This window comes from Protopterus annectens, chromosome 5.part0 (genome assembly GCF_019279795.1).
Source record: "Protopterus annectens isolate FY-2018-M chromosome 5.part0, PAN1.0, whole genome shotgun sequence".
Classification (NCBI taxonomy): domain Eukaryota; kingdom Metazoa; phylum Chordata; order Ceratodontiformes; family Protopteridae; genus Protopterus; species Protopterus annectens.
The window spans coordinates 1,629,478,366-1,629,489,331 of record NC_056735.1 but is presented as its reverse complement, the minus strand read 5'-3'; the positions used below and the strand labels follow the sequence as shown (position 1 = coordinate 1,629,489,331).

At 44.0% G+C, this 10,966-nt stretch overlaps 1 protein-coding gene across 1 annotated transcript in view; it reads right to left on the bottom strand.

The window, feature by feature from the left end:
- Nucleotides 1-483: 483 nt before the first annotated feature.
- The window catches only part of SOD1 (superoxide dismutase 1), a 264,044-nt gene continuing 253,561 nt past the window's right edge, over nucleotides 484-10,966 (bottom strand). Inside the window, exon 5 of the mRNA XM_044071412.1 lies at nucleotides 484-811. Coding sequence (XP_043927347.1) covers nucleotides 704-811 — 108 coding nt within the window. The 3' untranslated portion in view covers nucleotides 484-703. The remainder of the gene's footprint in view (nucleotides 812-10,966) is intronic.

Here is a 10,966-nt window from a genome sequence, read left to right as displayed (position 1 = left end):
TAACCAGCAATATACTGAAGGGAGCAGAACTTCTAGTTAAATTGTCTAAGGGCACCGCAGCAGAGATTTTTCAGGTGGGACAATGGGGGTTGGTAAAACTGTTTACCTTGTAGGCACAACACATGATATAGGGTTGGGTTCTCACCACTGGTCACCAACTGGTTATTGCTTAGGAGTGTAGTTTGCAGACTGCCTAGTACTTACCCATGATGGAAAATTTTTAGTGGAGTTACTGTAAGAATCAAGGTCTCTTCTCACAGGTGCAGGCTTCGATTCCGGTGCCTGGTTAGTGGCTAGGCTCATAATCTAGCATTTACTTATGAGCCCGCAATAAAGAGGTACACATTCACTCAATGCTAGTAAATTGGCACAATAAAATGAAAAAAACAGCTAAATATGCCTTAACATGGACCCCCAAGACACCTCCAAAGAGCATGAAAAGGACAGCCACCACCAAAGAGCATGAAAAGGACAGCCACCACAGACTGCTAAATGAACTTTAATGTAGATTTTGAATATAAAAGTATGGTACAATACCAAATAAGGTTAAGCCACAATGTTGCAATTACTACATTTTCCTAACCACTCCATACTGTAAGTGCTTTTATTAGGTCATCCATAAATGTCAAATTAGGTGATATCAGAACTTTAAACAAAAGCCTGCTGATTTTAGGTGCTGAAAGTTTTACAAAATTATGACCCATTATTGGGTTATTCCAACAACTCCACAGGCTAACCGACCACCAGCATTTCCAGTTTTTTTGGATTCTTCATCATTACCTCTGCCCAAGTCATCTTCTTTCTCATGGACCTTTAATGTAAATGAGAAAAAATTTTACATGAAGAGGAATCAGTATTTCAATATATGAAGCAGCCTTGCAATAACCATATCAAACACATGGCTACCAGAAAATTTGGAAAATCTCAGTGCCTGCTCTACACACTAGGGCATGTGTAGAGACTTCATAGTTTCATAGTGTTTTCAACATACTGTGGCTCACAGTGCATCTCTATCACAGTCTACATGCAAAACATGGCACCTCCCACAATGCTTTATCCCTTAGGCTAGGCAACAGAGTTGCACATGCACGCTAGGTTTTATTCCTTCTGGTTATCAGGGAAGATGACCATCAAACTGAATAACCTGCAGCTTATTTCCATTTGAAATCTACATCATGTCACCAACTACACGAGTCATTCACTGTCAACCTCTCAGTGAGAAATCCTACCAAGAGGACCCTCTCCCAGAGTTACTAATTTCAAGTACAGGCTACTGCTAAAAGCAGACAGCTAATAGACCAGTCAACTATGGCTCAAGTTTCCAAAAATCTTGTCAACTAGATCTACAAACCAGACAATGATACTGTTCAAAAAGGGGAGATCATCCAAGCAGTTTTGTAAATGGAAGGCAAGACTAATGTTAGCAACACCTACGAGGACACCAGGATTTTTGCAGCTTCACTTCAAATGAGACCTGTACAATATCCAGTGGTACAAAGGGTAGACACTTTATACAATACAGCAAAAGCCAAATAAGCAGTACAGTTTCCCCACAGTTAAATTAGATATCTTACAAATAGTGTGCTGTCAAATGTTAATACTTCAGTTTCCAAGAATGTGCAAAGCCCATGTGCCAAGATTACAAATCTAGTACAGATTACATACAACAGACCAAAAAAGAATGGTTGGCAGATTTAGTTCAGTTCTACACAGCTACTCAGTTTAGAATGGAATGTTCAAGGTGGGTGACAGCTGCATTATATTTGGCCCCACTATTTTTTCTTCAACTCTAAACAGAGCCAATTTAATCAGAACTTTAATGTTCTAGAAGTAGCCCTGATTAGGAAGCATTTCTTTATAATCCAATCTCATCTCAAACTATACATTACCATAGGTAGGTACTAGGCTATCGGCCCAAGGGCCTAAGCAAACCTAGCTTATCCCACCCAATAAAGTTATTTTCCTGTGCCAGTGTCGAGCAGAGACACAGAAGTGATCCCCAGTGTGCATTTCCTATTTCCTATCCACTCAAGATTTTTCTTGAGTGCTAATGAAGAACTTTGCCTAGACATAGATGGGTAGCCTGTTCTAGAGTATGGGAAGTATCTGGGACAGGAATCTGTCCCTCCAGCATGTCCTGTTTATTGTAGTGACAATGTTTAGGACCCTAGAGCGTGCAGCTCAGAGGGAATGGGATTTCCTTAGGTGCAGCATGTCCAACAGCTCTGGGTTTGACAGCTTTATATGTTAGGCAGAGTTCACCTCTGAGTAGGTGATGTGTATGGAATAAAGCTGGAGTTTGAGAGTGTAGGGCATTTTTGTTTGAGACTTAAGTAATCCTGAGGTACTTGTGGCCTTTCCAGCTGCTGCAGATGTCTTTGTGAGGTACATTCCAAAAGGGGTGTTTTACTCTAATGGGTCTAATGAGTGACGAGTAGAGGGGAACAATGACCTTTTTCCTGGATGAGAACCCTTTTGAGGTGTGCCACGTAGGACTTGGACTACTGTCCACCTGGGTCCCAAGGTCTCACATTCTGTGAGTAGATTGCTGCCTATGTGGTAGTTCATGGGTGCAGAGTTTTTACCAAAGGGGATGACACTGCACTTTGGCACAGACACCAGGCATCTGTCTCAGTGAAGCCCTTCTGTAGGATGTCCACATCATTTGGGGACTTTACTATGGCTCCTAGTTTACAGTCATCTGCAAACTTAGCTAGAGACCTTCTGTGTTAGCCTGTACTTCAGAGAAGTAGATACCAAATAGGAGAGGTCCCAGGACTGAACTCTGTGGTACTCTACTTGTACCTGGTTTGAGGTAAGATTTGGAGTCTGCAACTTTTAGTGTGGGTTCCGTCAGTGAGCCAGTTGGCAACCCATCTTGTGACGTAGGGATTTATACCTAGTTTAGTGAGTTTAGCTATAATTCCAGAATGGGGGACGGTGTAGAAAGCCTTGGCGAGGTCAAGATAGGCTGTGTGAGCCACCTTACCCTAATCTACAGCTTTGGTGACTGCCTCAAAGAAGTCGATCAAGTTCAGGAGCCATGATCTGTCTTTCACAAACCCTGTGTGGGATCCAGAGTTTGGAGGTTACCAATGTCTATTTATGAGTCCCATGATGATATGTTCCCATGCCTTGCAGACCAGGCTAATAGGTCGATAGTTCCCGGGATCAGTGGTGGCTCCCCCTTTGTGGAGTGGGATAACTGCTGCTGTGCGCCATTCAGTGGGCACAAAGCCTGATGCAAGGCTATTGAACATGGTGCTTAAGTGGGGAGCCAGTTAGTTCTGAAGTTTGTGTAAAACGCAGCCTGGGATGTTGTCTGGTCCCATGGATGCTGTGTTTTTGGCTTTAGAGTGCAGCTTTTACCTGTGTAGTTGTGATTACAGGGACTCTGCATTCTTCCTGTACAGATATGGGACCTTTAGGGGGTGGGGGTGGGGGGTAAAGTTAGCACTGAACCTATCTGCCAGGATGTTGGCAATATCAGTTGGTTCTGTAATTTTCGTGCCCTTGTGCTGCAACTCAGAGCAGATCTGGGTGTTGCCATAGAGATTGACATAGCTATAGAATGCTTTGTGGTTGTCCTTAGAATTAGTGGTGATTTTGTTTTCGTAGCTAGCTTTGGAGGATCTTAAGGGATCTCCACGTCTTACTGAGGCTGACTAGGGAGCTCCTCCACACTCATGGGATTTTACTTTTTTGCAAGTGTTTCTTCCTTCTGTTGCAGGGGACCATCAGACTGGCTTTTTTTTTTTTTTTTGGAGGATAGCATCTTGGTTCTGTTTGGGATAGCACGATCCATGCATTTGTGCAAGTGCTTATAGAAGGCATTTGTGCAGGATTCAGCTGTTGTAACTATTGTCCATCTGCATGGGTGTCCTGAAGTTCACCACTTCTCTTAAGCATGAAGTTGGCTTTAGAGAAATTTTTTACTGTGGTTTCCTTAATTGGGGGGTGGGGGCAAAATGTGGATATCAATGGTGATTAGCTTATGGTCAGATTGGAACAATGAAGAGTTTACCTCCGGTGTGGAACACTGGTCACTCATGTTGGTAATGACTAGGTCTAGGATATTGTTGTCCCTGGTGGGGGTGTGGCTAAGATGATCCAGGGCATTGGAGTTTGAATTCCAGTAAGCGTTGAGCTAAGTTGGTACACTAGTAGTTTTCCCAGTTAATGGTGGGGTAGTTGAAGTCGCCCATTAATAGGGTGTTTGGTTGACCCCTAATATTTTCCAGTACATCAAGAAAAAAAAGTGGGAATCCTGGGGCATGGTGTGGGATCTGTAGTAAGCTACAATTTGGATTGCAGTTTTGCCTAGAGTTAGCTGCACATGGATAACCTTGGATGCATTATGCTAAGCAACTAGCCTGGAGGTGTGGATATCCTTAATGAATATGGACACCTCCGCCTTTGGTGTTTCGGTCCAGATTACATGGCCGAAGTGTGGTACGAGTTATAGCCTGGTAGTGCAGGGGTGTTCGCTGGAGCCTTGAACCAGGTCTCAGTCACTGCACAGATAGTTCTCCATTTTAAGGAGTGCCTCAAGTGAGTGCATCTTAAGATTTAGACTTCTAGCATGGAGTAGCATTGCCCTCAGTTTTTGCTTGCCTGCTCCTGTAACTGGGGAATTTGTCATTTGAACCTTGCCTAAAAAAGGCACTATAGGGGCGGCAAGAGCCTTAGCCAGTATCCGGAATTCAGGGGAGACAGGTGCATGCCATCTGTGGCAAAGCATCGTGGTCTGTCAACCATGTCATCCCAGATACTGGATCACCTTAGGACACCAGAAGCTTAGCCAATTGGACAATCATTTTGTCCATTACTGCGGTATCATTCTGGGTGACTGCAGAATGCTACTCAGGGCTAGGTTCATACCTGCCTGGGCTACAAGATCGGAAAGCTCTTCCATGTCTTCATGTAGTCCAGGGGAGTACGTCTCAGGTCATTCACACCAACATGGACAATGACAGTCATATTTGTACTTGTGGCATGACCCGAGTGCGTGGGTTACATGGAGGATCCTGGCACCAGACAGGCAGCTGACGGTAACCTTGTTTAGCCTGGTGAGTGGAACAGTGTGCCTGACTAGAGTCACCTATGACTAGTGTGTGTTGGGTACGTTTTGCCTTATTGGCTGTGGTGGAGTGGCACAGTCAATGGGCTGTGTCTCATTTGGGTTGCGTTGGGGGATGGAGGTTGCTTGCGTTTCTGCTTCGGAGGTCGCTGTTGCTTAGACAGATTGAGAGCCTCCACAAATGTTTTTGTTACTGTGTGGATTTTGGTGGTGTAGATGCTTACCTCCAGTTTGGCTAGATAAGTACATCTCTCACAGGTTGTAGTGTTGGGTGGTAGGAGGAGAGGGTTGTCTGTGCACATGAGGCAATTTCTACATTGCCTCAAGTTGTCCAGATTCATCAGATACAGGAGATAACACTGGGAGCTGACCCTTGGACATAACCGAATGAAAAACTATTTTCCTCTAGATAAGGGAGGAAAGCGAGTACAAGAGCTGTTTTTTCTCTAAGTGAGAAAAGTACAAAAACTGTTTTCCTCTAGGTAATGAGGAAGGTTGAGTGCTATAGTAATTGGCTTATTTAGTGCTTACAAGTCCAGCTGAGGTATTTAATAGGGAAGAGCTGGAAATTCATACCCCAGGTTTACACAACCCCTTTATGCACAAGTCTTACAGCATTAAAAACTGGCTACATCAATTTAAAAAGGCTATTTAAGTCCAAATCCAGAATGCCCGATAGCAGATCAATCAGCCTTAAGCTTAGTATGCACTGCCAACCTTCCACCAAAATGATAAGTTATCCTACCTATGGAAAGTCACAGATCATACTCTTAGACATGGGAAACAGATAAACCACTACAGATTTACCAAAAACACTACAGATTTACCAAAAACAGATACTGCAGTTTTGACCTCAAAAGCACTTCACTGGAGTCTGCTCTCTTGAAGGCAGAACATGCAGCTTGCCCTAGTACTACAGCATTCAAAGTTATGCACTGGGACAGCTACATGCAAAACTTACTCAACATCCTCTGTTACCAACAAGTCTCTCAACTCTGCCCTGCACCAACTTGATTTTGGTAGTTAATCAGATAAACTAGTATCCGTCTCAAAATGGATTCCTGCAAACCTGGAAAACACTATCCACAGTCCTGCTGAAACCTTCCACAAATGGTGCAGCAGAAATAACCATGACTAATGTTTAAAACAGCACTATGGCATTTACCCACCCTCATCTGCTTTACTTACTATTTATGGGCAACTAGAAGCTGACAAAACAAAAGCATCCAAGTAATTTTATTCTTATAGCCAAAACTGTCTGAAAGTATGCAGGTTGACCACCTGATCCTCTGCGGGGCTGAGAAGAGTCAGGGAGAAAGTGTCCTGATAGCATGTCTTGGGACACTAACGCAAGAGCTAGCATGACAGAAGATGCATTACTTACAAAAATTCTATTCACTCCAATTTAATTCTTTATGCTGCCAACAAGCTTTTTCTTAACTTCTTGATTTGCCTCATTTACCTACTATAGTATGAGTAGGTCACTAAACTAGGACAATGCCCATGGGCCTGCACTGAAAATGGGCCTCAATTTGGACAATGCTGTCAACTAAATCAAATGGTTTTAAGGCTGGTCTTAACCAATAACTACAGCAACTCTGCTCATCTTGCTCAAGGACACCACAGCCTGACATGTACAGTATTAAAGGACCACTTTCTCTTAAATCCTTTGCTTAGAATACTTTGACCAGTACACAAAGATCAATAAAGTACAGTTGTGTACACTTACCATAAATTTACATGTTAGTGTATTCACTGTTGCAGTCCTTACAAAATGGGTTATCTGGCTCCTGGTAGCCCACAGTCTGCCAGAAGTCCTTGGTATAGGATGTCTGCTACCTTCGGTTCAGGCCTGACGTCAGGTACAAAGGAAGGCAGCAGATGCCATTTCTTTAGTTTCTTGCCTTAACTGTCAGGTGCCCCCAAAAGGTTAAACCAGGAAAAGAAAAATCCAGTCTGTGCCCTAGGAAAAGGGGGGAACCAGGACTGCAACACCGAATACACTCCAACATCTACATTTATGGACAGCGTACACAACTGTATAGGTTAGCGTTTGTTGTAGTCCTTACAAAATGGGTCGATTCCCAAAGCCCAGGAAGAAAAAAAAAAAAGAGGGAGGAACATCCACTGATTAAGGGTTGGTAAGGATGCCCTGTAACACTGCAGTGGCAAAACCAGCCCTGGACTTGGAAAACAAGGGTAAACTGTAAAGTGAAAGTGTGGACAGAAGTCCAGGTAGCTGCTTCCAGGATGTCCCTAGTAGGTACACCTCTTAATAAAGCTGCTGAGGTAGAGGCTGCCCTAGTAGAATGGGTCTTAATACTCTGAGAAACCTTGCCATGCTGTAACAAAAGTGAATACAATGAGTAATCCCCCTTAGAAATGGGATGTTTAGAAATAGCTTTGCTCTGAGCTCCAGGAGCAAAACTGACCAAGTGAGACGTTCAAAAAGTTTTAGTCCTGTCCATGTAAACATCTAAGCTGTCTGCACAACCAGGGAATGCAGTAATCTTTCCCCTTTATTCTGAGGATTAGGGAAGAAAGTAGGCAGATGGATAGACTGGTTTAAAGTCAGGCTAAAAACCACCTTGGGCATAAAGGGATTAGTTCGAAGAGAAACCCGATCCACATGGATAAAAGGCTCAACTGCCATTAAGGCCTACAGTTCAGAAACTCTTCTAGCTGAATAGCCAAGAGAAAGGCAGTTTTCCAGGAGAAACTTCAGGTCTGCTGAGGTATCTGGTTCAAAAGTAGGCAGAGTAAGTTTAAGTACAAAATTGAGATCCCAAGCAGGAGTAGGGGCCCTTCTGGGAGGTTTTAAATTGCTAGCTTCCCTGAGGAACTGTTAAGGGATGAGAGAAAATGGGATGTTCAAAGGAACAATGAGCAGAAATAGCTGATGCATGAATCTTAACACAAGAAAAGTCCACCATTAAGCAAGCTTGTCTGATAGTAAAGAGGAAGAGTAGGTTGAGAAGGGTCTTCCCCTCTAGTCTGCATCCAAATGGAGAATCTTTTCCACTTATCTGTGAAAGATTTCCTAGTGCTAGGCCTCCTGGCCTCAAGACCTCAACCACCTGTTGGGAAAGGTTTAAATTATGAGCCAAGCTGCCAAATACAGAGTCTGAAGATGTAGAATTATTCCCCCCTCCTGAACCAACAGATCTGGTATCAGGGGAAGATGCCAAGGCTGAGACTGGGAGAGACTGAATTAGTGGATACCTAATGTTGTCTGGGCCAGTCTGGAGCTATGATGGCCCTTGGTTTTGGCCCTTATCTTTAAACAGCACTCTGGGAAGAGGCAGAGGAGGGAATGCATAGACAGCAATGTCCAGGAGAAGGACAGAGCATCCACTTTTCAAGCTTTGTTGCAATGATCCCTGGTGCAAGAGGTTGGAAGAAAGTGGTTGGTTGGAGATGAGAGATCCACCTGGGTAGTGCCCCAATGCTGAATAATGCAATAGATGGTCTTTAGTTGCCACTCGAGGATCCAGGACCTGCATGCTCAACTGGTCCGCCAAGGTGTTTAGCCTTCCTGGAAGAAGCTGAACTATCAGATGAATGCCCATGGAAGCTGCTATGGACCATAGTATCATGCTTTGTCTACACAGGGGGTAAGAGAATCCTTCCTTGCTTGTTTATGTACCACATGATTGTGAGTGTCATGACCAGAAGAGTACCAGGAGAGAGAAGAAAGCCATCGAGGCCTGCTGGACTGCAATCAATTCCTTCAGATTTGTGCGCAAATGAACCTGTTGAGAGTTCCAAGTCCCCTGAATGCATCTGCCCTCTAGATGTGCTCCCCAAGTGTAGTCAGAGGCATCTGTGGTGAGAGTCTGGCTGGCAGGAGGTGGATAGAAAGGCAGGCCTTTGTTCTGTGCATAAGATGTCACCCACCAACGGAACAGTCTGCAGGTAGGGAATCAGAAGAAGTAAAGTCTAAATCCTGTGTATAGACACCAAAGGTTTTTGAGGTACCATTGTATTTTCCTTATATGCAGTCTGACATATGGAATCTGAATACATGATGCCATAAATTCCAGGGTTTGCAGGAATTGCCTTGGAGAGCTTGGTCATGCTTGTCAAATTTTTGAAGTAATCTGAAAGATCCATTTGTTGCTCTTTAGGGAGGAATACCATCTGGGTGGCTGTGTTCAGGCTTGCTCCCAGGAGTACATCTTCCTGGTGGGTACCAATTTTGACTTTTCGTTGATGGTGTAAGCACAGAGGTGAGGTTCTTTACAAAGTCCAAATCCTTTAGAAGTTGCTCTGAGTTTGCCCGAATAAGACAATCTACCAAGTAAGGGTAAATTTGAACGTTTCTTTGCCTGCAAAAAGCAATGACAGGAGCCAGGCATTTTGTAAAACCTCTGGGAGCAGTAGATAAGCTAAAGGGCAGTGCAGAGAATTGGAAGTGCCTGTTCCCCACCCTGAAGCGAAGGAGCTGCCTGCAGCTTTCCATTATTGGGATGTGCAGATAAGCTTAAGATCCAAAGTCAGCCAAGAATCCTTAGCCAGCATTGGCAACTACTGAAGAGTGAGCATTTTGAATTTGGTAATCACCAGAAAAGTGTTTAGAATAGACAATCCAGAATACGGTGCCAGGTGCCCCCCCTTTTTTGGGAACCAGGTAAAGTACAGTAGAAACCCTGGCCTATCTGTAGTGCAAGAAATGGCTCTTACTCCCAAGTTTAGCAAACTTGTTTTTCTGCTTCTGCCCTTTGGGGGGGATATCTGGGTATCCTTGGCGGACAGGGAAGGTGTGAAGAGAACGTGTAGCCTTGGGATACTATTTTGAGCACCCATTTGTCATCTGTGATGGTGAACCAGACATCTGCAAAAATGGCTAACCTTCCCCCCAAAGGATACCCTGGGCTTGCATATGCAGGGGAAGGCCAGTGTCATTGGGAATGCTTGCTTTGGGAAGTTTGCTTGAACTCCCAGATTCTGAAAAGGAAGCCTGCCAGTGCTTAGCCTTTTGAGGGGTGGAAGTCTGTCCCCTAGACCACCTGTAATCCCCTAGGCCTAGTGTCACCCTGTTTACCAGGGTCAGGAGAAGTCCAATTCATAGAAGGGCAATGTCTACTAAAATGAGGCTGAACTTGCAGAAAGTCCTTAAGTTTGCATAGATTTGGCCTTATCCTCCAACTTTCAACACCTCTTCTGCTTTGCTACCAAAAAGATGGTCCTTGTGCAGAGGCACATCCAGTAATTCAGATTTGACATTCAGAAAGGGGCTGTTCCCTGAGCCAAGCAGGTCCTCTAATGCCAGAACCAATGGCTGCTGCCCTGCAAGAAGCCTCCAAAGTGTCAAAACCACAATGTAGAGAATGTTTAGTAACAAGTGTAAGAATTCAATAAATCTTGCACATCCTTAACTCTGTCAGGGAAGGAACATCAGCAATTTTAGCCTTAATAGCCTCCAAAGTATGCTGCTGATACTTAAGCATATGAAAGACAATTAACAGACCTAATAGCCAGGGTGGAAGTATAAACCTTTTTACCCCATCTATCCAAGCCCTAGATTGCCTATTAGAAGGAACAGGATTTTTAGCAACTGTGGCTTTAACACCCTTAGGGCCCCGAGAAAATCTCTGGATCAGCAGTAGGATTCTTGAAAAGGAACTGATGAGAATCAGGAAGTCTAATACCAGTCAAGCTTTCTGGGAGCAGGAACAGAATGAGTCTAAGAATTCTCCATGAAAATAACTTCCAAAACCAGAGATAGCCAAAGGCTTATGCTGTTGCAAATTCAAGAATTCCCTAATCCATTTCTTAGACTGAGGGTAGTCCTGACTTTCCCATTTGAAATGCTCCCCAAGAGTATTCAGAGCATCTCCAAAAGTAAAATCTTCTGGAGGGGAGGGCAGAAGGTGGAGTCTTCTG